Below are 26,423 nucleotides of genomic sequence, written 5' to 3'. Positions count from 1 at the left end.
TGTGTGTGTGTATTTTTATTTTTTTGTAGAATATACAACTCAAGGATTTACTTTTGATTTTAAATTATGTCTGACTTAACATCAATATCCTTATTAGTCTAATCGTAAAAATAAAAATAAAAAGCATTATATGTTTAACTATTTCTCAAATATAATGACGTGTTAGTAATAAAAGTAACTTCAATTAATTATGCAAAAAAATCCAACGAACAAAAGTTATGTGTAACTATTCCATAGCTTTTTCTATCCATATTCATTTCTTGGATCAGGTAATAATTAAAGGGATCTTAGTTTTAAGTAGTGAAAATCTAAATAAAATTTATTTGCGACCGATTTTTATTTGCAATGAAACAGATATAAATAGCGAGCTTACATGTAATTTGATGAAATTTGGTACTATTCATCGAAAATTAGATATGAAAGAGGAATAAATAGACGCGGATGGAAACAAACAAACAAATTCGTTTTATTAAAGCAAAGACCTGAACTTTGCTAAAATTTCATCTTAATGTTGTACCGTAAATTTTGATGATAGTTGGATAAGAACAACATTCAATGGAAGAGTAGAACAAAGTTCTTTATCAAGGGAATACAGAAAATCGGAAACATAACTAGAAATTATTTAGACACTAACATGAGGATTGGCGATCAGATAATCTGCACAAGACTTGTAGAGTCCCATAGTATGTTCCTGGGCTGCTTTAATATCCTCTTCTTTAGGGATAACATCACCCTTGGAATGATACTCACTGGTGATCTTGAGGACACATCCTCCATCCTTTGAGTCCTCAAATTTCATCTCGTAACATACCTTTTCAAGCGTGTCTCCCTCAACCAAAGTGAACTTGCCCACGTAATTTTCTTTGTCCAGAAAGTTGACCGTGGTCTTCATGTGTTTGAAGTAAGATCCTATTATATAACGCAGATGCTCATGAGAGTATGTAAAATGAACAAAACTTCGGACATGTTTTATTTGGTCTAGTTCTTCTTTTTTTTTTTTTTGGTGACAACTACAAATTTATGACTTATTTAGTATGGTATATTTGATGACGTTTGACACAATAGTACTACATATATACAAAATATTATGTTCTCATTCTTCTTTCGCGATTTTAATATTTGGACTAACCATCAGATTCAAAGAAGTTTGTCTATTTGACACTCCCAGCACCACCATCTCCTTCAATTGTCTCAATGCTCTTGATGGATGGGGAGACTTTAGGCAAAACAGTAAGGCTCCGTTTGATACGCCATATTATTCATGGAAGTTGGAATTGAAAATGTCATTTTCACTTTTTGTCATTTTTGATAGGTAATATATTCCTGGCAATTCATTTTCTAGTTTTCTGGTTCGTGATCCTATTTTCCACGAAAATGAGGAATTTGTATTCCTTTGGGTTAGTTGGGAATTGGTTTTTTTGGTTGCTTTTCTTTTTTTATTTTTTTGACAATGGAAACAAATTCTATCCCTAATTGTGTAAAATATATATATATATATATATTCCTTTAATTGACAATTTTCATGTAAAACAAAGTCAAACGAACGCTAAAAGATGGATGATTTTCTTGTCTTTTTTTTTTTGGCAATGGAAACAAATTTTATCCCCTATACCAGTAAATTCTATTAATTTAAATGACAATTTTCATGTAAAATAAAGCCAGACAAATACCAAAAAATACTTTTATTTCAACATTTTCAACATAAAAAATTATACCAATCAAACATAATAATTGACAATTTTCAGTAAAATACTTTCTAGACAATTTCACTCCCTAAAATTCATTTTCTCTTCATCCAAATTCCATCTTTGCAATCAAACAGGCCCTAAAAGTAACTTCAATTAATTATGCAAAAAATCCAATGTACAAAAGTTAGATATAACTATTCCACAGCTTTTTTTGTCCTCGTTCATTTCTTGGATCAGGTAATTATTAAGAGGGTCCTAGGCTCCGTTTGATTGACTTCAATTCAATATAAAATGTCATATTCGAGGAATTTGTTTTCTATTTTGCCTGTTTGATACGAAAGTGAAAATGGAGTTCGAATTCCAGGTTACAAACACTTAAAAACATGTTTTTGGCCAATTCCATTGAAAATGCATTCCTATGGTTTTGGTGGTTTTTCTTTTCCAACTTATATCAAATTGATTTGCCTTTTTCACCTTTACAATCAAATGGAAGTTTTAATTACTCCATATCTAGATAAAATTTCTTTGCAACTGAAATTTACGTGCAAAGAAACAGATATAAATAGCAAGCTCACATGTAATTTGATGAAATTCGGTACTATTCGTTGAAAATTCGACATGAAATAGGAATAAATAGACGTGGATGGAAATAAACAAACAAATTCGCTTTATTAAGGCAAAGACCTGAACCTTGCTAAAATTTCATCTTAATGTTGTACCATAAATTTTGATAACAGTTGGATAAGAACAAACTTCAATGGAAGAGTAGAACAAAGTTCTTTATTAAGGAAATACTGAAAATCGGAAATATAACTAGAAATTATTTAGACACAAACATGAGGATTGGCAATCAGGTAATCTGCACAAGACTTGTAGAGTCCCATAGTATGTTCCTGGGCTGCTTTAATATCCTCTTCTTTAGGTACAATATCACCCTTTGAATGATACTCACTGGTGATCTTGAGGACACATCCTCCATCCTTTGAGTCCTCGAATTTCATATCGTAACATACCTTTTCAAGCTCGTCACCAAGTGCATCTCCCTCAACCAAAGTGAACTTGGCCACGTAGTTTTCTTTGTCCAAGGAGTCGACCTTGGTCTTCATGTGCTTGAAGTGAGACCCTGTTATGTAACGCAAATGCTCATGAGAGTATGTAAAATGAACAAAACTTCGGACATGTTTTATTTTGTCTGGTGTCGTAAAAATAATAAAAATAATAAAAAATTTAAAAATTTTAAAAAAAGGAGAAAAGAAAAAAAGAAAAAGAAGAAGGACCTTTGACACAATAGTACTGCATATATACAAAATATTACGTTCTCATTCTTTTTTCGCGATTTTAATATTTGGACTAACCTTCAGATTCAGAAAAGTTTGTCTTTTTGACACTTCCAGCACCACCATCTCCTTCAATTGTCTCAATGCTCTTGATGGAAGGGGAGACTTTCGGCAAAACATCGTGGTTATCGGTGATCAAAGCCTTGAACAGCCTCTTGTGAGAAACATTAGTTTTGAGTTCATGGAAATAGTTGGAGATACCCATATTTACCTTGAATAGTTGAAAAGTTAAGTGAATTACAATAGAGAAGAAGTGAAGAGCTGTGCAGGAAACAGCAGCTGAACATGGTATATATAGCGGTGGTGTAGTAGAAAACATTTGAATATTATAGTCAAACTGCGCCTTAAAATTTAATATATTAGCACGCCATTTGACGATACATTTTCGGTTTATAATCAGTTTATTCCATTTCTATTTTCCCACGTCTGCTTTGAATAAGAAAATATTTTTAATGGGCTGACTAGTTGGAGCTTTAATCGTCACATTTGTACAGCTTCTACGCTGTATATCTACTTGTTGAGATTTCAATATAATACAACAGCCGGCCTATTTGGTGTGAATATATTTGAACATGAGACTTTTATCCGTGTCTAGAATTTCTTTAGAGCCCATCATGAAGCTGTTTCATTTCAATTGGTTTCTCCATATTATATAGGTCCACATGACAAATATGTTTCTTTTTCTTATTGGGAAAATTTTAATTTGTCATGTGGACCTCCTTTTGTATTTCATTGCTATTGATTACAGTAAATATTTCGCCTCTCTGTGCGTGGTATTTCCGAATTTGGATTTCTACGTAAATATTGTGTTTCTGTGTGATTCATTATTTTCATTTTATCCATATTTCTTTCCTTTAACATTCATAACAAGTGGTTTAAGTTCTATCACCGGGTCAATGCAAATTGGCTCTATCTATAACATAGTAGGCCATTATTGACTGTCTATTCCATTTGCGTAATCTATACATTCTTTTGCCTTTCATTCAAAGGCCATGAATAAGAAAAAGATTATTATTTCTCACAGATGCGCTTTAGCTTTTTTTTCTAAAGCTTTTTTTCTATCAACATAGTCCAATTTGTACGGATTCCAGAATCTAATTTGAATATTTAATAGTTGAATAATACCAATACAAATTATATATAATTAGGAATTGTTGGAGTAAAATAATAGAACAGCTTATTTTATGTCAATATCTCAGAAAGCCAGAAACTGGATCAGTTATGGATTTTCTCATTAAGAAGCTGTTTAATTGATATAGGTATTTATTTTGTTTTTGTTGATACACTAAAAGTGCAGCCCAAATCGAATAGCCCAAGGAATGAAGCCTAATTGAGGAATCCCAAATCAAATAGCCCAAAGAATAAAGCCTAATTGGGAAATTTAGGATAAAGACCCAGATAGGATTATTAATGAATGCAGTGAAAGCCCACAAACATAGTAATATCATCGCCCAAGCTTGCAAGACGCCCGAAATTTGAGCGAATGGAGTGCCTTACAGTCGCCCAGAGCGATAACCCTGTTCTCACCCATACCTTCGAATCGTCCAGGATCTTAGCAAACATAAAATGTTATGGTTATCCAAAAATGCAATTATTAAAGCAGTTATTGAGTAACCTTATCACATTCCACGATTCAAGGAACCCAGTTGAAGGCGGTTGAACGACAAAGAGTAGTAGCAACAGTTAGAAACAGCAGTTCCACGACAAGTTAACCACTATAAAGAAAGTGAGTAGTTATAAAGCAATCAAACAGTTTCCAAACGGTTTGTCACGAAGAAATCATCAAGGGAATATAAAAGGAAGAGAAGACATAAAGAGAAGGACCCCGAATCAAACACTCTCAAACAGAGAATATGTAATTTCAATATCTTAATTTAAACTTAAACATTTCTTTCAGTACTCGTGTGCTTGCGCTCCTTGGAGGTATTCTGTTTAGTTCCAATTGTAAATCATCGCGAATAAAACACCCCTTTTTGAAACTTCGTTTCAAGAGGTTTGTTCCTTACACAATCGTCTGATCCCTTTTTAATTGTTAGCGACTACCCGCGCGAAACAATTTGGCACGCCCGGTGGGATAATGGTGTTTGGTGTTGAAGATATAAAAGGTAAAACAATATACCTCACAAATCTGATAAGGAAGCAGCAAGTGAGGGAGGAGTCCAGTCTGTGATCGAGCGATATGAGGAGCAGCATAGCTCTCCACGACAGAGGGACAGAGTCAGAGTAGTAACAGTCGTTACGAACTAATGACAGAGTTGAGTCCTCGAACCATGCGTGTATTACTTGGAGAACTCACATAGGATGTCGTTGAACAGGTAAATCTACGAAATATTCATAATATGGAAAGATTTACCCATAATGGGAATGCACATTATGACAACATGGCCAAACAACTGAATACTTTGAATGAACTAAAAAATAAGTTAGTAGGTCGAATTTGTCAGCCAGTTGTGCCTCTTGCAAATCACTTTCAAGATAGGACAATTGTGGGACATAATCCCCCTGTCCTGAGTCCAAATCAAGGGATAGAACCACCTTTTGGTCCCTTTACTTCAAACCAAGGGATGGTGTAATGCCAAATCCGAATAGTGATAATGGTACAACTAACTTGGGGGGTAACCTAAATGTAAGAGACAATGTCCTAAATAATGGACAGAATGCCCCACGTGTTAATGATGGAATAAATATTCAGGGTCATTGTAATAATGGCCCAAATTAAGGCAACTTTGTTGCCAACCAAGGACCAAACATCAGGCCTCAAGCAAATCAACCGATCAACCAACCTGTAGGAATTCCATATGACCCCAACGTCATGTTGAGGAATGAAATTATGGAAACAGTACGGGATCAGATGGCTTTTGGAGTACGTCTTGTCATTAGGCCAATTTACACAAAGCCATATCCTGATTGGGTAGACCAAGCATATCTATAGCTTAGAGGGTATAAAGTGCCAGAATTCTCACTATTTACCGGTTTAGGAGAGGTATCTACTCTAGAACACATAGGGCGATTCACACTGCAAAGTGGTAAAGTAACAGACTACCATAAAATGAGGTTGTTCCCTAGTTCATTAACAAGAGTAGCTTTCTCCTGGTTTATCAATTTTCCAGCGAACTCTGTTCAAACATGGCAACAATTGGAGAAATTGTTTCAGGCTCAGTTTTATAAGACTGGGTTTGAAGTTACTTTGGCCGATTTGGCGAGTCTGCGTCAAATGCCAAACAAATGGACAGAAGGTTTCCTTCAAAGATTCAAGACAGCAAGAAGTAAATGTTGTGTACCTTTGCTCGAAAAGGAGTTTGTCAAGATCACTCAAGATTGAAGCTTTGATTTGAAAAAGAAATTTCAAGACAAGGAATTTCCTGATCTTTTTCAATTGAGCGCAAACGTGATTAGGTATGAACGATTAATAAGAGAAAAAGAGCAAATGAAAAATTCTAGTAAGGGGACTTATTATAGAGACCCAAATTTTGATGTTCATACCATTAATGACGAATATTACGATCAAGCCGAAATGTGTTTGGCCGAATTGATTAAAGGATATACGTATACTTGTCCTATAATGGCTAAACCTAAGCCGTCGGGCAAGGATAAGCCTATAAAAGATGAAAACAAAAAGGCTAGAACGTTCTCATTCAATGTAACCAAAGCTGACTTATATTTGATAAACTATATAAGGATAAACAGATAAAGCTGAGCGATAAACATAAATTGCCAAGCCCTGAACATGTTAAGGGTAAAAAATATTGTAAGTGGCATAAGGCATGGTCACATTTGACTAACAACTATTTGGTTTTTCACCATGTGTTACAGGATGCCATTGAATCAGGACGAGTTACGTTCGAAGACAAGAAGAAAATGGCAGTGGATGAAAACCCTTTTCCACAACCACTTGGGTGAACATGGTGACGACTGGTTTCAAAAACAAGTTACCAAAATTCAAGTTGGTTATAGATGACGGGGAAGAGGACCCTGGGCCACATCCTAGTGTCTTTGAACGTATCAAAGGGAAAGAGCCCAAAAAGGATGAAGACGTCCTATGTGCAAGATGCAAAAGAGAAGTGAGTGCAAATACAGAGAAATCAGGGATATGGCAGCATCACCATCTCCCTAGTTTTTTCCCAAACGTTCAGCCTGGTAGAGGGTGAGGTACATCATTCTATAGGGGACCATCTTTTGAGAGGCAGTTCAGGCTAGTAAATAATGGGAGAACATTCAGGCCACAACCTTGCAAACCAAATGTATGGCATTCGTTCCAGTATAACGCAGGAAGAGTGATACCCTTCAACGAGATGACTAGAACCCAACAAAGGCGTTTTCAATGGAACTATGTACGAATGATAAGGCAACAACAGGAAATGCCACGTCCTAAAGTGCCTAAACTACTCGAGGTAGCCAATCAAAATATTCGCAAAGACAGTGAAGAGACTGGTACAGGTGAATCAATGGAAGAATTACCAGAAACTTCTTCTGGGAGATCGAAGTTTGAGCGAGACAGAAGAGATGGAGAAGATCCAGATCAGCTCCTTACTATTTAGTTCGGTACGTTACCTCCTATCATGGCTAATAATTACTTACTAGCCAACGACTTCAAGAACAAAAAGAAAGAAGAAGAAGAAAGGGAGGATAATGAAGAAGAAGCATGTGTGCTGGAATGTGAAGAAGGTCAAACTTCTAGAGGGGCCTACGATGATGAAGAGGATGATGGTATGACGAACATCGAAGAGACAATTGATCTGGAGCAGAAAGAAGAAAGAGAGGGGTATCGCACAATACTCTGTTGAAGCAACTACATCGAGAGGGGGTTCTGGAGTGGACTTGTTAGGAGAACCGTCTAGGCGTTCTTTCGATTATTACGTACTGTACGGGACGCCCAAAATGAAAAAGAAAGTTCCTTACTCTGAAAAATATGGATCACCTCCAAGGATAATGCCTCCTCCCACAGGTTGGGCAACCGAAGAAGAAGCATTAGAAAATAGTAAAAAGAAAATTCAGGAAACAGAAACTCAGTGTGACATACTACACGTTGACTTATCACAAAATGATAACTTGACAGAGGACAAACAGGAAGTGGAAATAGATGCTGCTGAAAGTTATTTTTAAGAGACCAGCCATGAAGTTAACTAAACACTTGAGGCCATTGTACGTTAAAGCTTTAGTTAACGGCATACCTATGGCAAAAGTACTTGTTGATAATAGAGCAGCTATAAATACTATTTCATCTAAGATGATGAGGAAATTTGCAAAGACAGAAAGTGATATGATTCCAACGGAAGTCATCCTTACAAGTTTCAATGGAGGAGCAACTTTAGCTAAAAGGGTTATCTCATTAGATATAACTATAGGGACAACTACTAGGACCACAGTCTTCTTTGTAATAGATGGTCCTACTAGTTACAATGTGTTATTAGGAAGAGATTGGATATACGGAAGTCGTTGTATACCCTCATCGCTCCATCAATGCCTGATTTTTTGGAATGATAAGGGTGAAGCAGAAGTTGTGCAAGCCGATCATAGGCCTTTTGTCGCAGAAGCAAACTCAGTGGAAAGGTTCATGTACGAAGGAAATTATGGACCTGTCAGAGTAGTCCAAGATGGAGAAGAAACTCAAATTGTTGCATAGAGTGAAGAGCCGTTTTCGGTAGATGCACTCACTTAAATGTTTAGTCAAATGAGGCCAAATATAGTGGCCCTAGAAGAGCCAGTAATTGGCAAAAGAGTAATCAAGGAGTTTTAAATGAGTTGTAAGCAACAAAGGCAAATGACCGATGTTCAGGCCTTAAAAGTCAAATTAATGGCTTTCAATAAAGAATGTAAGGACAAGACAAAAGAAGAAGCAGCCTTGGAAGTATTGAGAGACAAATTGGCAGTGTTTGAGTTGGAACAAAATATTGGCCGAAAAGTCAACAAGGTGGATTGTTTAGAAGAAGAAATGCCTATAAGCGAATTGGACGATGAAGTAGTGAGGATCACCAAGCCTGGATACGCTCAAGCACAGGACCCTCTGATTAAAGTGAATATTGGCAATGAAGGAGAAGATCGCCTAATATTCGTCAGCCAGATGCTCGATCAAGAGGTTAGTGATAAATTAATCACTTTATTAAAGAAATATAAGGATTGTTTTGCTTGGGAATATGAACACATGCCTGGTTTAGATAGAGGTTTGGTGGAACATAGATTACCAACCAAGCCAAATTTTAAACCTCATTAACAACCTCCTAGACGTTTTGCTCCTAATGTACTCCCTGAGATTAAGAAAGAAATAGAGCGATTATTAAAAGCACGCTTTATTATAACAGCCAGATATGTCGAATGGTTGTCCAATATCGTGCCAGTACTAAAAAAGAATGGTAAATTAAGGGTGTGCATAGACTTTAGAAATTTAAATATAGCCACACCCAAAGATGAATATCCAATGCCCACGGTAGATTCTTTAGTAGACTCGATTGCCGGACACGTAATGTATTCTTTCATGGATGGGTATTCAAGATACAATCATATTTATATAGTTGAGGAAGATATACACAAAACTGCCTTTAAATGTCGTGGGTCTCTAGGATGTTTTGAATGGGTAGTTATGTCTTTCGGTCTGAAAAATGCAGGAGCAACTTATCAAAGGGCGATGAACTTGATTTTTCATGATATGATAGGCAAGTTTGTTGAAGTGTATGTAGATGATATAGTGGTCAAATCCATTAAAGAAGAGGACCATTTTGAACAATTGAGATATTCATTTGAGCGAATGAAGCAATATAAACTAAAATTGAAACCCTTGAAATGTGCATTTGGTGTTAATGCAAGAAACTTCCTTGGTTTCTTAGTACACAAAAGGGGGATTGAACTTGATAAAAATAAAGCGAAGGTCATTTTAGAGGCCAAATCACCTAACAATAAAAAATAATTGCAAAGGTTTCTAGGCCAAGTAAATTTTTTAAAACGCTTTATTTCTAACTGTGTAGGGTGAACTAAAGCTTTTCGCCGCTTTTAAAGTTGAAGAATCAGGACGAATTCTTCTGAAAAGAAGAGTATCAAAAGGTTTTTGAAAGTCTAAAGACATATTTATCAAGTCCAACAGTGTTGATGTCACCAATCCAAGAACGGCCAATGAAAGTGTATGTATCGGCTGAACAAGAATCAATAGTTGGAATGGTCGCGCAAGAAGACCAATTTGGTGAAGAAAGGGCGATTTACTACTTGAGTAGACGGTTAACAAAATGTGAATGTAATTACTCTGCCATTGAAAAATTATGTCTTGCATTGTATTTCACGTGTACGAAATTAAGGGCTTATTTACGACTCGTAACCATTTATTTGATTTTTAGAATAAATTTGGTTAAGTATATGTTCTCTCGCCCTATTTTACACTAAAGGGTAGGCCTTTGGACGTTAGCATTATTAGAATTCGAAATACAATACATACCCCAAAAGGCAATCAAAAATCAGGCTTTGGCTAACTTTCTGGCCGATCATCCATACCTTGACATGCCTGAAGAAATTGAATTAGAAGCCAATTCATTCGAATTAAAACCTTAGGTTTTGTATTTCGATAGGTCAAAAACCTCTAAAGGTGCAGGAGTAGGAGTAGCATTGATAAATCCTTTAGGGATTTGTTACAAGTTCGCATTCACTTTGGATAGGATGTGCACCAACAATCAAGTCGAATATGAAGCCTTAATCGTGGGCCTAGAATTAATGATAGATATGGAAGTAAAGAATGTGATCATTAGAGACGATTCTCAATTGGTGATTCACCAATTGATTAGTGATTTTAAGTGCCAAAGTGATTCCATTATAAGTCAATATGAAATCGCCCAAGATTTTTTGGAAGAATTCGACCAAGTAGAGCTTCAATGTGTTAATAGGATATATAATGACGTAGCAAATGAGTTGGCCCAGATGGCCTCAGGGTATTCAAAGGTTTTAAATTGGAAATCTACTTATGAATATGGAGTAATATTACCCGTAGTTCAAAGAAGGGCGAGAAAGATTGAAATTCATTGCATACAAGATGGAGATACAATAGATTGGAGGACAGAGATTAAAAGATCCCTTAAAGAACCTAATAAAGGAGATAGCAGAAAAATGAAGTTGCGTTTGCTAAACTATACACTGATAGATGAAGAGTTATTTAAGAAACGCTCTGATGGTATATTGCTAAAATGTGTAAATTTGCAAAAAGCCAAGACAATCATGGTTGAGGTGCACGAAGGGATATGTAAAGCTCATCAAGCTGGTCAAAGGATGAGATGGTTAATTATTAGGAATGGATATTTTTGGTCAAAGATGGGAGAATCATGTGTTCAATATGCAAAGAGTTGTCTAGCATGCCAAAAGCATGGTCCAATACAAAGGGCGCCAGCAATAGAGATGACACCTATTATCAAACCTTGGCCGTTCAAGGGTTGGACGGTAGACCTAATAGGGAAGATTTATTCCCCGTCGTCCAAGCAACATACCTTTGTTATAGTTGCAACTGATTTTTTCACTAAGTGGGTAGAAGCGATACCTTTAAAAGAAATCACCCAAAAGAGTGTCGTAGAATTTATCCGTGATCATATTATTTATAGATTTGGGAAAGTGAACAAATAAAAGCGTAATCAAATCACGTTGAACGATCATATATAAAAAGGGCCAGAACGAAATACGTTCAAATAAATTCCTTTATTATCAAATATTTATTACAAATTGCGAGATACAAAATACTAAATGCTCTATAAGCTACAATTGAGAGCAAACTAATCTCTCGGTCGATCGCCAAGTAAGAGGGTGAACTGGCCTTGATTGCTATCCTGATCGCACTGCTGCAAAGGCAGGCAGAGAGGCCAAGAAGCATTCTCAGCAAGCAAAAGGGAAGAAAAGCACCATCACATCGCTTGCCTAATCGCATTGCTGCAATAACGGGCAAGGAGACTGAGAAGCACTCTCAGCAAGCAAGGTGGCTTGACAGGCATCCTCAAAAATTACCTTCCATCATTGAACTCCTTGTAAAGAACATGAAGACGATGGGAAGAACTTTGCTGGTCAAAGAATATTTCCTATATCTCCTATACTAAAGGTAACATCAAAACAGATAGCAAAATGGGCGGATCAAATGATTCATTTCTATGGAAGACGAAAATTTTGGATCGATTGTTGAAATGCCAAACGATGACAGCAAATTAGTTTTTGAAGAAAAGAATGGAAATGAAAATGAAAAGTGCGAAATATACGTGCATTTATAGGGGCATGAAGGTAAAGAGACAGAATATGAACAGCCACATTCGTGCCTAGTAATTGGAGTCAAGTTGCCCAAAGTCTTCAGAAAAGAGACAAAAATACCAAGAGAGAATGTACAAGAATTTTAGCATAAAGCATTTAAATGCTTGGGGGATTGAAAATTACGGACAACGTCAATTAGCACACAAGTAGTCAAAATAGTCGTTCATTAATGACAATGGCTGCTGTTACATTCAAATTTAGCAATGACAGTTAGTACGAAGTTACAAAAGGAAAATTTAAGGCATTAGATGTCTTAATTACAATTCACCCCAGGCCGATCGAATTCTTTCCCTAAGTCTCTCCCAATCCTCGCTCTGCTGAGAAGAAGGGATATTTAATTCAGCTATAAAATCGTCATCAACCTCCAGCTTTTTGTACTGCTCGACCAAAGACTTGGTTTGCTCAATTCCTTGGGAAGCATTATACTTTTTAGCAGCCATTCTCGCCTTATAGTCGTCCATCCTTACTTGAAGCTCCTTCATATCTGCAGCCAAACTGGTCATCAAGGAGTCTTCAATCATAACTTCGGAAGAGATTTCTTTCAATTCGTCCTCGACTTTGTTAATCTCTAGAAGCAAAGACTCTCTTTCAGATGCAGCGCTAAGATATTGAGTACTCCCGGCCTTCAGTTCAACATTTTTGGCCAGCAAGGAGAGGATGTCAGAGTGAAAAACCTTCAACGTCGCTTTAAAATCAGCAGAAATATTGAGCGACGAAAGTGTCAGTGCTTGCGCCAACTTCGCACTCAATAGCTCAAGCTTATCCTTATGTTTTTCAGCACTAGCCTGACCGATGTCCATGTCCATAAAAGACACATACTCAAATATCGACTGCTTAAGGAACTTGATATCTTCCTCTGAAGAAGCAGAAGGATGACCGGTTGAAGTAGGACGAGACGTCTTGACTTGTCCTCAGGAAGTGAACAAGTCCTGAATGGAATGTACAATGTCATCAATACCCTGCAAAGAAAAATGCCAACATTGAGGGCTTTCACTACAATAAACGAAGCGAAAATAAAAGTGAAGCGAAAGATTACCTCATCAGCAATCTTGGGAAGTGGCATATTACCAGTTGGCTCCACCACCTATGGAGACTTCCCATTATGTGGGCGAGAAGACTCTGCCACAACGGGCAGACCCATGGGAGCCTCTGCAGAATTCAAGAAGCAACAAATCAGAAACCAATAGCACAAGCAAAGGTAAAACATCAAAAAATGTATTACCTTCTAGTTTGATGTTTGAGGGGTCGGTGCCCTGGGAAGAAGGTGGGTCTTCCATTGGTTGTGATAAAGGTTTCGGGACTGAAAATTTCTCTTTAAGCATAGTCCCTTCATCAGCTGATTTGGACGAAGTAGTATCAGCAGCAGAGAGTGATGGAGCAGGAGCTACCAACACCAAAGCCTTCAAAGGAGAGGCTGAACGTTTTTGAGAAATTCAAGTAAATCATTAGCACATAGAAAGGTTTCAGGTAAACCATTAGCACATAGAAATGTATGTTTGTGAATAAACAGAATTCAATTACCTTTCTCCTAACGATGAGAGGAGCATCATCATCGTCATCCTTCAAAATGGGAGATGTTGAAGCTAGCCGTTTGCGGGTTAAGGCACTCTTAGCTGCAGTAGCCTTGGCAGATAGAGAAGTAGATAGATGAATAGATTGTTCAGCATGAGCAGGGGAGGAAGGATTCCTAATGGACATAGGGGTGACCAAAATAGGAGAAGTGGAAGAAGTGTTTGGCTGATCCAGTTAATGGAAAGCACAATTGGCATTAGTTGCAAACAATCTGCGCTTCACTGATGGTCAGAGTTGTTCAAAAAGGAGATAGATGGCACGACTAGAATTGAAGGGGGCTAATGAAAATTTACTCGTCAAAAGAATGTTGCGAGCATCTATTGCTTGTTGTGCCTCTGCCTTATTAATGATGTGAAAGCGGTCTGTCAAATTTTTTGAATAGTAAGGAGGAACAGGCCAAGTTTGGCCAAAATCAAGTTGGCGAGCAAAAATTTGGGGAACATATATTTCAACCCCAGCTTTGGCATTGGTTCCAGTTAAAATATCACGGAACAACTCCCTCACAGTCAAAAACTGAATCCAAATTAGTAGAGAGGCGCTCGTACTGTCTAGGGTGGATGGAGGTTGCACATAATCTGGAGTCAAATGAGTAGGAAAAGGAAAGAAGGAAGGAACTGAATTTAAGGTATAAAAGAATGAAAAAATGTCCCTACTGGACATATTTACAGGGCTCAATGGGTCAATGGCTAGTCCATAGCAGCTAGCAGAATGAAGAAAAATGGACGGAGCACTAAGTGATGGGAAATATGCTCTCAACCACAGTTGAGTGAACCAAAGAAGCCCACTGTCAGTGGGAGATGCACCATTCTTCAATTGAAATTGAAAAGAAGCCATGCCTCTATAAAGGGGCAGCCAAAAAGAAGGAACACAAATTCAAAGGCCTACCACGTGTTAATTCATGCGCTATGGGTAAGTAACTCATGGAAGGCTTCATACTTGGCACGCAGAGAATATATTTACATAGCCAAATCTGAAGAAAGGCCACACGCTCAGCATGGGACGTTCAGCGTTTGAGTGATTATAAAAGCCTTGCAGGCTTGAGTAGGACTCAGTGAGTTTCTTGTCAAATTTTGGGGCGACACCGAAAATCAAAATACCAGGGAAAATGGTATCGCCCAAAGGTGAAAGATTTACTAGGGCACCAACATCCCTTAAAGTAATAGACATGGGACCAAGAGGGAAAACAAAGTATTATATTCAGAAGACCAAAACTTAAAGCAATAGAAAAAAACACTGGGTCAAAAATTGGGGGTTAAAGAGCAATTTCTAATAAATCAGAAATCTTAGTACGATAAAAAATTGCCTTGGTATGACCATGGCCCACAAGGTGAGCATGTCATCTATGGAAAATAACATCAGATTTAGGCCAAGTGTGAATACCTTTTTCGCGAATCGGCCTCAGCGGCAAAGAGTTCAGGAACGGAGGGCCTTGAGCGCAAGGGAACAGTTGGCCCACCGCCACTTGTTCGACGGCTTCGACGTTATTGAATGATAGACTCAGATAGAACTCATTGAGTTCCACATTGGCTAGTGCAAGGAAGTTCGGATTTACATATGGCCGAGTAAAGATTTTTTGGAAATCTTCGAAGCTAAAAGAGTCATCAAATTGGGTATGTGGAGCCGCCATTGGGAACGAAATACAGTTTTGTTAAAGTTTGCTTGAGAAACGAAGCAGAGAAGCAAGAAAATGAATAGTAATATTGTGAGAAAGAAGCGCGAAATAATTAGGCGTGATTTAGTGATGTGAGGAAATGACGTGTCTTTAGGGTTTATAAGGGTTTGTAACGTCGCACCTTTTCAAGCTATGGAAGGAAATAATGATTGAAATTCTTGGGAATTTCAAATGTTACTGGAAAACACAAAATAAATATGGCAAAGATTAATAATTAGTATTAATTCTGCCATATTGGGGGTAATTGTTGACACATTTAAAGTGCAGCCCAAATCGAATAGCCCAACGAATGAAGCCCAATTGAGGAATTCTCAAATCAAATAGCCCAAAGAATGAAGTTCAATTGGGAAATTCATAATAAAGGCCTAGACAGGATTATTATTGAATGCAGTGGGAGCCCACGAACACAGTAACATCATCGCTCAAACTTGCAAGACGCCCAAGATCTGAGCGAATGGAGTGCCTTACAGTTGCCCAAAGCAATAACCATGTTCTCGCCCATACCTTCGAATCGCTCATGATCTTAGCAAACATAAAATGTTATGGTTATCTAGAAATGCAGTTACTGAAACAGTTATTGAGTAACCTTATCACATTCCACGATTCAAGGAACCCAATTGAAGGTGGTTGAACGAAAAGAGTAATGGCAGTAGTTAGAGATGGAATTTCCACGACAAGTTAACCACCATAAAGAAAGTGGGTAGTTATAAAGCAATCAAGCAGTTTCCAAGTGGTTTGTCATGAAGAAATCATCAAGGGAATATAAAAAGAAGAGAAGACATAAAGAGAAGGACCCCGAATCAAACACTCTCAAACAAAGAATATGTAATTTCAATTTCTTAGTTTAAACTTAAACATTTCTTTCAATACTCGTGTGCTTGCGCTCCTTGTAGGCATTCTGTTTTGTTCCAATTGTAAATCATCGCCAATAAAACACCCCTTTTTGGGACTTTGTCTCAAGAGGTTTGTTCCTTACACAATCGTCTGATCCCCTTTTAATTGTTAGCGACTACCCGCGCGAAACAGTTTTATATTTATCTCTTCTTTTTCTTCCTAATAAATACACAGTATGTGTGATTGGATTGGAATTTCGACATGAAATTGTTAATTTCTCGTTAATTACTTATTTCTCTTTTCCTAGGGTAGGTGATAAATGATGATAAGACTTGATCTAATTATAGACAACTCAAAATTTGCAGCCATTGAAGCTCGTCGGTTTCTATTATCTATGTTTTGCTGAGAATAAAACTTTTTTATCTTTATATAATTTGCAACACATAAGAAGTAATTAAGCCTCCATTAGACAACCAATTTATAAATAATTTATAAAATAAGTCAAAGGTCAACATTAATTTCAATCACATTTTTAACTATTCATCATTTATTATACGCTTAGGAAAGTTAAAGTTAATTTTATCTCCAAACTTTTCTTTCAACATATTTTTAAGCAAAAAATTGCTCTACTTGAAAATAACATTTATTTCATTATCAAGACATTGAAATTACATATTTGCAAGTATAACCAAATTAAACGAAAACAATTTTAACATAAATATATACTTACAAGTAAACTTTTTGATCTCAGCCTAATATATCAATTATGATTAATATAACTCGAATATTTATTCTTGTTTCTTCTGAGTTTCTCCTAATCAATTTTCAAAGGTATGATGTGATTTTCGTTTTTCCTTGTGAACTGTCATGAAATGATTCTGGATAATTGGGACCTTAATTCATTTTGTATTCTTTGTTTTAGTTTCTTCGTCATCAATAATTATATTTGTTAGGTTTTATCATTGGCGATTCTGTGAACTAAAAGGACTAAATTGAATATGTGTAAAAGTCAAGAAGTTGGTGCAATTTTGTATAGATGGGTTAGGTAAGTTAGGGTTCGAGTCCGGAAGACATTGCTCGCCAAAACATTGCTTGAGCAACAAAAACAGAATGATCATCGCTCGCCTGTCGCAGGACTTTGCTCGAGCGAAACATCATTGCCTGCTTCTCGTTGGAGGATCGCTTGAGCAACGGTGTTATTCGGCCAACCCTAATTCGTGACTTTGAAAAGTTTTACATAGCCTATAATACCTAAACATCGCTAACTATAAATACCCAAGTCTTGCATGATCTTCTGTGGTAGTTGTTCATTGTGCCTCTCTTGCAAAACATATTCAAATCGTTCTTTAAAGATCCAAGAGCCTGTTCCTACCTTCATTCAATACATTTATCCTTGAGATTCTACAACCACATACTTGGGAAAACATCAAATCCTTTAGTCCAAAATACTTAGCTTCCTTAACACTGTAAGGGAGGTACATTCTCAATCGAAAATTCAGAGGCTACTGAATATTGAAGAATGTTAGACTACAAGCACAAAAAAAGCATAAGAATTGAAGATTCTTGGAACTCCACATGGAAGAGAAAATTGTACAAGATCAGAAAGCTAGAGGAGACAACAGTATCTTGAAGATTACAGGAAGTCTAATGGAATTGGCTAGGCAGCATCTAACTGTAAGGCCCATTGTCTATAGTGGATGTAATGTAACGATCCAAAATTTTTAAAGGTTTGAATCGCTACCAAAATTTTCATTCAAATTTTGGAAGCGTGGCATGCAACAAAATATGTAATTATGAAAGGGTAATTTACTTGAATCCGTGGAAAAGAGATATATATTAATTAATAGATAGGAAAGAAAGAATATTTTTCTATGCCATAACTTTAACATGTACATTTTTAAAAAAGCACATAAAATTGATCGTACTTTAAGAATTCGAGACAAAACCCTCTTCTTCTTCTTTTGTACACGTGTGAAATAATTTACCATTTGACTTTGTATGTGTATATATATACACATGCATGCACATGCACTGATGAATACCATATATACATATGTATTATATACAGGACAAAACAATCTCCAATTTAAAGCATACTGTACTTTTCTCTTTCTTCAAGGCGTGGGACACAGCCCCAAAATGAGAGAATTCTACCAAAAGTAGCCTTATTTTATTAAAGAAATCCACACACTACATCACAAGGCTATGGGAAAATTTATTACATAGCATGGATTTGACTGCCAGTCAACATCTATTACTTTGAAGTGAATTTGACAGTAAAGACGTGTTCCATTACTTTAAGCAGTGAATTTGGTGGAAGAAATAATATTTAAATCAAAACATTAAGTTTAAAAATGCAAATTTAATTTACTCTTTTTCCTTGTCAACAAGCATATTTCGCCAAATTAAGTAATTCTGTAAAGTTAATTGGAGTCACTAGACATACCACAAAAAGGGATTGTTTATCAACTGTAATTGAGGACAGACGTCCACACATATCATGGAGAACACTAATAGATTACTGCAGTTTTCAATCTTATTACAGGCAATTACAAAAATATCAACGGAACAAATAAACATAAATGATAATTTAGTCTTAAATAAATGTCTATGGCAAGGAAATAAAGTTACGTGCTGAATTCTTGAGATTTTCGTCCAACAAGACAAGGCACAACTACACCATCGAACCGCCACGCTCCGACACAACCCGACCTAACCTGTGAGGTGTAGAGAAAAGAGTGAGTACATGAGAGTACTCAGTAGGATATAAAAATTAATGGTACGATCTTGAATAATAATTTTAAACACGTATCAGAATATCATACCGTCTCATATCTTTAAAATCCTGTAAAAACTCATATCATTGTACCGAAAATGGCCATATCATTCATATCATAGCATTTTATATCATAACTTTAACTTTCATGAGTAAAAAATTCATCAACATGTAAATAAAATAATTAAACAAGACATAAAACACTGCACCTTGATATCATACCTTGTTAAAATGCTTTAATTTTTGGAAGATAAAACAAAAATCACGTTCCCTTCTTTTCTTTTCTTTTTGGTTCCTACCTCTACTATCACTGTGAGCAATGCACATATATGTGTGTGTCTCTATTCTCTGTGGTGCATCCATATACATATACAGTAATACCCATGGGAAAATGTGTGGAGATAGTGGGTAAATGGGATAAAGTTGAGGAAACCGTATGTGTAACAAAATACTAACCCAAATCGTACCAACTACCCATACCTACCAACAATCATTTCATTACCATACACGTGGCACTTTTTACATAGAAAAGGGAATTAGTTTTTTACCACTAGTCACGTGGCCTCCCATCAATCTTATCATTTTTATTATTGCATTCTTTTTAAATGAAATGTTTAGTTAATCAATTAATATCCAATTCCAAAGGCTGCTACATGTCACCCTATATATATATATATATATATATTCATTAAACACTAAACTAAAATATAATTTAAACATATACCTTTCGATCTCGATAACTTGGGCTCCGCTAATCCAAATTAACTTTTTTTTCGAGCCTAATATGCATGATTAATTACGATCTATCCAACGAGCTTAATATTCATATACTTATTGTCCCTCCGTCAACATCTACATTTTAACCCAAAAAAAATTGAAATTTACTTTATATGTACTTTGGTCCCTAAACTTTCATTACATTAAAATATAGCACACAATAATTAAATTCTATTCTATGAAATTTCGGGATATTACAGAAAACTGGCTTGGTCTCGAAGTTTTTACCCAGTTGAGGTTTCTCCGTCAACAATATTAGTGTTATTTATTGCTTTCATAGTACAAACTGTGGTAATTCAATTTAGGATAATTTGACTATCTGAATAACCATCTAGAACCTATTAAAAAGTGACTTGTTGCTTTTAATAGAATAATTCCACATGTAAGGTCAAACTAAATCGGATAGTAAACGAACTTTCAAGTGGTATCAGAGCCTTCCTTGCCTTAATTTATTTAGATGAGTAGTTCACTATCCATCCGGCCATATTTTGATGGCAGTAATTATGTATATTGGAAAGTTAGGATGAAAGCTTTCCTTAAATCTATGGATGAACGGATTTGGTTGAGTGTAGTTAATGGTTGGATTGCCGCTAGTACTACAGTTGATAATGTAATAACTCCCATTTCTATTGCTAATTGGACTAAAATAAACTTAGATAAGTGTAATTGGAATAATTAAGCTTTACATGCTCTATTTATGGCAATATTACCTAAAGTGTTTAGGCGAGTGTCAATGTATGAGGTTGCTAAAGATGTTTGTGATATCTTAGAAATCATTCCTGAGGAGAATAAGAAATACATTAACTTCACTGCTACGATTAGGAGTAGATCTGATCAGGAGAGTGAAAAGGTTAAGGATGTAGATGGTGATGAGAAATCAGATTCTGAAAGTGAGAAAGATATACATGAGGTGTATGATAAAATGTATGAAGAGTATATTAAGATTATGACTAAGAATAAAGCCTTGTGTGCTAAGGTCAATGAACTTGAGTCTGAGAGAGAGAAACATTTAACTGACCTTCAGGAATCTACCTTATCCCAGAGTAAGTTAAAGTCTGTAACTAAATCCTTGGACACTCAGGTTATGAATCTTACTAGCAAGCTTGAGAAGTCCTCTAAGAAAGCTAGTATGCCAACTATTGAGAATGAGAAGTTAAAAATCCAGGTTAAGAACCTTCTGAGCAACATTGAGTATTCAAAGTTTCTTGCCTTTTCTAGAGGTTCGTTGAAACTAGATAACATCCTCATGAGAAAATCGACTGGTAATAGGGAAGTCTAGGTTTTAAAGAGAATATTACAATACTGTGTGTATTTCAAAGATCACTTTTATTCCTGGCACTGACCAGTCTAAACATGCGCCTAACCCTGAACTAAAGAATAAAGGATTTGTAGGACAGAGGCCTACTAGACAGCGTAGGACCCATCAACCTAGGAATAGACATCAACGACCACATAACTTTAGTCCTAGTTTATCCCTACATACTTTCACTATAGTTAGATAGGACACATACGCCTTAGGTGTCATCAATTGTTGAACAGACATAGAAACAACAGCTTAAATAGGAGTAAAGATCAGGAGTTTGTTGGTTAGATTTGATTCCACTGATCGAGTGAGTCGATTTACCAAGTTGGTGACACAATTGTTTTGGAATTGTTCTCCCACTAGGCAAATTTGGGTGAAAAAGAGTGACCTAGAAAATTCTAAAATAGATCACGGCGCTCTTAAAGGTAAAATTTCTCTTTACCTAACTGACCAGGTAATTTTGGTGCATGCTTGTGTTTATCATTATGTCTCATTGATTTATGCATGCATCATATTTGTTCATTTGCTTTTCTAGGTAGTTTCATGTATGTGCATTTTCATTATGTTTGCACTGGTACATGCACATTTGCTCAAGTGTATCCCCTTATAATACAAAGTTCAATATCTTATGTTCTTCTTCAGAGCCTATTTGACTTGAGCAATTAAGCATGCGGGGTGCCTCAAAACCTTGTGCCTATGGTCAGTTGACTTGAGTTAACTGGCCTAAAGCTCGCTACAGGGATCATCTTAGTCGCACTTAAAATGTAAAAATTGACGAGTTTTAAAAACATTGATAAATGTGAAAGATGTATACTCAAAGTTAGGGAAGAAAAAATAAAAGATCAAAATATACATACAAAATGAGCTTTATTTAAAAGATTGAGAAAGGTTAGACTAAAAGCGCAGAAAAAGCACAAGAATTGAAGATTCTTGGAATTCCACTTGAAAAAGACAATTGTAAAAGATCGGGGAGTTGGAGGAGACAGTGGTATCTTGGAGATTATAGGACGTAGATCGAAAAGTCTTGTAGAGTTGGCTAGATAGCATCTAACTGTAAAGCTCATTATCTATAGTTGGTTTGGTTCCGGAGTTTTTACTTAGTTGAGATTTCTCCGTCAACAATATTGGTGTTATTTATTGTTTTCAAAGTAGAAAATACGGTAATTTAGCTTAGGATAATTGGACTGTTTGAATAACCATCTAGAAACTATTAAAAAGTGACTTGTTGCTTTTAATAGAATAATTCTGCACGTAAGGCCAACCTAAATCGGATAGTAAATGAACAATCAACATTAGTTTCAAAAGTTTGAAATGAAAGTATCCTTTTTTGAAGTGGAATTTAATTTTAGTCTGTAAGACTGAGTTTACCATGTTAAATTAGTTGTTTCTAATCTTAATTAGTTTTTTATTCGGCAACTGATCAAATAACATTAACTATTTAGAATTCTCATAAAATCAATTAAGAACAATCAGCATACTTATCAGTCATGTTCTATGCAATACTTCTGGTTTGAAATGAATAACCTTCGGCATAAAAATTTGAAATTGATGAAAACCTATTCGAAACTCTTCCTTGATTGTTTTAACAATGGATGACTATATTGTCACCACGCAAATCTTTTGTTATACCCATAGTTGTGTTTTCTTTGCAGACATATTCAGTATTTTTTTTATTTACTAAATTAAATGTTATCACTTTGATTCGAATGTACTCCACAAGTCTCCTAGCAAACTCCGTCTCTTCTCTCTTTTTGTCACGTGTCTTCACTTATTTTTTTGAACGGTCTTGCCTCATTGATAAGTGTATTTTTTTTAATATTTATTTGACCCATTGAATTAGATTGATTGCTATAATGGCTTAATTTTGAATATATTTCATTTGTTAGGAGAAATTCGATGCAAAAATGATTGGAGGAAATTAGCGAAAAATGGACAAAAATGAAAGACATTAAAAGTCTGAGGTCCAAATTGCAAACTCTCAAAAGATGATTCAGACATTATATCGACGATTGGAGAGTGCTACGGATCAATTGGGTAAATAAGAAAGGCTAAAGACTGAAAAGAAATAAAAAAGGATCAAATTGTACATTTGAAGAAAGCTAGGGACTAAAATGAAAAATTGGCAAAGTTTGGGTCAAATGTTAGCATATAATCATACATTCTCTAAAGATAACTTGAACATATGTTTCATAACTACCATAAACGATTATAAATTTTGCCAAAATCGATTAAGAATAATCAGCATGATTATCCTTTCAAATTATATGCAATTAGCTTTAAATTTTGTCAAAATCGATTAAAAATAATTAGCGTGGTTACACTTTCAAATAGTATGCAATATTTCTGTTGTGGAATCCACAGCTCGGGGTTCACTCTTGATTTTGAACTTATGCCGGACTTAAAATCATTATCCTTATTAGTCTAATCATAAAAATAAAAATAAAAAATAAAAAATAAAAGGATTATATGATTAACTATTTCTATTATAATCATGTGCTAATGGTAAGGTTCCATTTGATATGCTATATTTTTCATGAAAGTTGGAATTGAAAATGCCATTTTTCACTTTTTGCCATTTTTGATAGGCAATATATTCCTGGCAATTAATTTTCTAGTTTTCTGACTCATGACCCTATTTTCCACAAAAATGAGGAATTTGTATCCCTCTTGCGTAGCTGGGAATTGGATTTTTTTTTTTTTTCAACAATGACAACAAATTCTAACCCTAATTGTTAAAAAAAAAAAAAGAGAGAGATTCTTTAATTAACAATTTCCTTGTAAAACAAAGTCAAACGAACACTAAAAAATAGATGATTTTCTTGTTTTTTTGTTTGCAATGGAAACAAATTTTATCCCTAATACCAATAAATTTTATCCATTTAATTGACAATTTTCATGTAAAACAAAGTCAGACGAATACCAAAAAATATTTTTATTTCAACATTTTTCACATGAAAAATTATACCAATCAAACATAATAGATGACAATTTCCAGTAAAACACTTTCTAGACAATTCAACTCCCTAGAATTCGTTTTTTTCCCATCCAAATTCTATTTTTACAATCAAACGGACTCTAAAAGTAACTTCAATTAATTATGCAAAAAATCCAATGTACAAAAGTTAGATGTAACTATTCCACAACTTTTTCTGTCCTTATTCATTTCTTGGATCAGGTAATTATTAAAGGGATCTTAGGCCCCGTTTGATTGACTTCAATTTCATGGAAAATGTCATATCCGAAGAATTCATTTCCTATTTTGGCTGTTTGATACAAAAGTGAAAATGGAGTTCGAATTCTGGGTTACAAACATTTAAAAACATGTTTTTGGCCAATTCTATGGAAAATGCATTCGTATGGTTTTGGTGGTTTTTCTTTTCCAACTTTTATCGAATTGATTTGCCTTTTTCATCTTTGCAATCAAACGGAAGTTTTAAGTAGTCCATATCTTGATAAAATTTCTTTGCAATTGAAATTTACGTGCAACGAAACAGATATAAATAGCAACCTCACATGTAATTTGATGAAATTTGGTACTATTCATTGAAAATTCGACATGAAATAGGAATAAATAGACGTGGATGGAAATAAACAAACAAATTCACTTTATTAAGGCAAAGACCTGAACTTCGCTAAAATTTCATCTTAACGTTGTACCGTAAATTTTGATAACAGTTGGATAAGAACAAACTTCAATGGAAGAGTAGAACAAAGTTCTTTATTAAGGAAATACATAAAATCGGAAATATAACTAGAAACTATTTAGACACAAACATGAGGATTGGCAATCAGGTAATCTGCACAAGACTTGTAGAGTCCCATAGTATGTTCCTGGGCTGCTTTAATATCCTCTTCTTTAGGTACAACATCACCCTTTGAATGATACTCACTGGTGATCTTGAGGACACATCCTCCATCCTTTGAGTCCTCGAATTTCATCTCGTAACATACCTTTTCAAGCTCGTCACCAAGTGCATCTCCCTCAACCAAAGTGAACTTGGCCACGTAGTTTTCTTTGTCCAAGGAGTCGACCTTGGTCTTCATGTGCTTGAAGTGAGACCCTGTTATATAACGCAAATGCTCATGAGAGTATGTAAAATGAACAAAACTTCGGACATGTTTTATTTTGTCCGGTGTCGTAAAAATAATAAAAAATTTAAAAATTTAAAAAATTTTAAAAAAAGGAGAAAAAAAAAAGAAAAAGAAGAAGAAGGACCTTTGACACAATAGTACTGCATATATACAAAATATTACGTTCTCATTCTTTTTTCGCGATTTTAATATTTGGACTAACCTTCAGATTCAGAAAAGTTTGTCTTTTTGACACTTCCAGCACCACCATCTCCTTCAATTGTCTCAATGCTCTTGATGGATGGGGAGACTTTCGGCAAAACATCGTGGTTATCGGTGATCAAAGCCTTGAACAGCCTCTTGTGAGAAACATTAGTTTTGAGTTCATGGAAATAGTTGGAGATACCCATATTTACCTTGAATAGTTGAAAAGTTAAGTGAATTACAATAGAGAAGAAGTGAAGAGCTGTGCAGGAAACAGCAGCTGAACATGGTATATATAGCGGTGGTGTAGTAGATAACATTTGAATATTATAGTCAAACTGATCCTTAAAATTTAATATATTAGCACGCCATTTGACGATACATTTTCGGTTTATAATCAGTTTATTCCATTTCTATTTTCCCACGTCTGCTTTGAATAAGAAAATATTTTTAATGGGCTGACTAGTTGGAGCTTTAATCGTCACATTTGTACAGCTTCTACGCTGTATATCTACTTGTTGAGATTTCAATATAATACAACAGCCGGCCTATTTGGTGTGAATATATTTGAACATGAGACTTTTATCCATGTCTAGAATTTCTTTAGAGCCCATCATGAAGCTGTTTCATTTCAATTGGTTTCTCCATATTATATAGGTCCACATGACAAATATGTTTCTTTTTCTTATTGGGAAAATTTTAATTTGTCATGTGGACCTCCTTTTGTATTTCATTGCTATTGATTACAGTAAATATTTCGCCTCTCTGTGCGTGGTATTTCCGAATTTGGATTTCTACGTAAATATTGTGTTTCTGTGTGATTCATTATTTTCATTTTATCCATATTTCTTTCCTTTAACATTCATAACAAGTGGTTTAAGTTCTATCACCGGGTCAATGCAAATTGGCTCTATCTATAACATAGTAGGCC

General features: G+C 35.4%; 2 protein-coding genes across 2 annotated transcripts; both read right to left on the bottom strand.

Annotated features, from left to right (window-relative positions):
* Positions 1-2,338: 2,338 nt before the first annotated feature.
* Positions 2,339-3,400, bottom strand: LOC111388408 (pathogenesis-related protein STH-2-like). Its single transcript, XM_023013098.1, has 2 exons — positions 3,044-3,400; positions 2,339-2,811 (listed from the first exon to the last, which is right to left on the bottom strand). The coding sequence occupies exons 1-2, from the start codon at positions 3,342-3,344 to the stop codon at positions 2,513-2,515; spliced, it is 600 nt and encodes a 199-aa protein (XP_022868866.1). The 5' UTR covers positions 3,345-3,400; the 3' UTR covers positions 2,339-2,512.
* A 21,399-nt stretch (positions 3,401-24,799) lies between these two features.
* LOC111388413 (pathogenesis-related protein STH-2-like) lies at positions 24,800-25,819 on the bottom strand. The gene is made up of 2 exons (XM_023013103.1): positions 25,512-25,819; positions 24,800-25,278 (listed from the first exon to the last, which is right to left on the bottom strand). Exons 1-2 carry the CDS (start codon positions 25,810-25,812, stop codon positions 24,980-24,982), a joined length of 600 nt encoding a protein of 199 aa, XP_022868871.1. The 5' UTR covers positions 25,813-25,819; the 3' UTR covers positions 24,800-24,979.
* Between the last annotated feature and the right edge of the window lie 604 nt (positions 25,820-26,423).

The sequence above is a fragment of the Olea europaea genome, unplaced genomic scaffold (assembly GCF_002742605.1).
Source record: "Olea europaea var. sylvestris unplaced genomic scaffold, O_europaea_v1 scaffold490, whole genome shotgun sequence".
In the NCBI taxonomy this organism is placed as follows: Eukaryota; Viridiplantae; Streptophyta; class Magnoliopsida; order Lamiales; family Oleaceae; genus Olea; species Olea europaea.
Note: the sequence above shows the minus strand (reverse complement) of the source record. Positions and strands in the feature narration are given on the sequence as shown.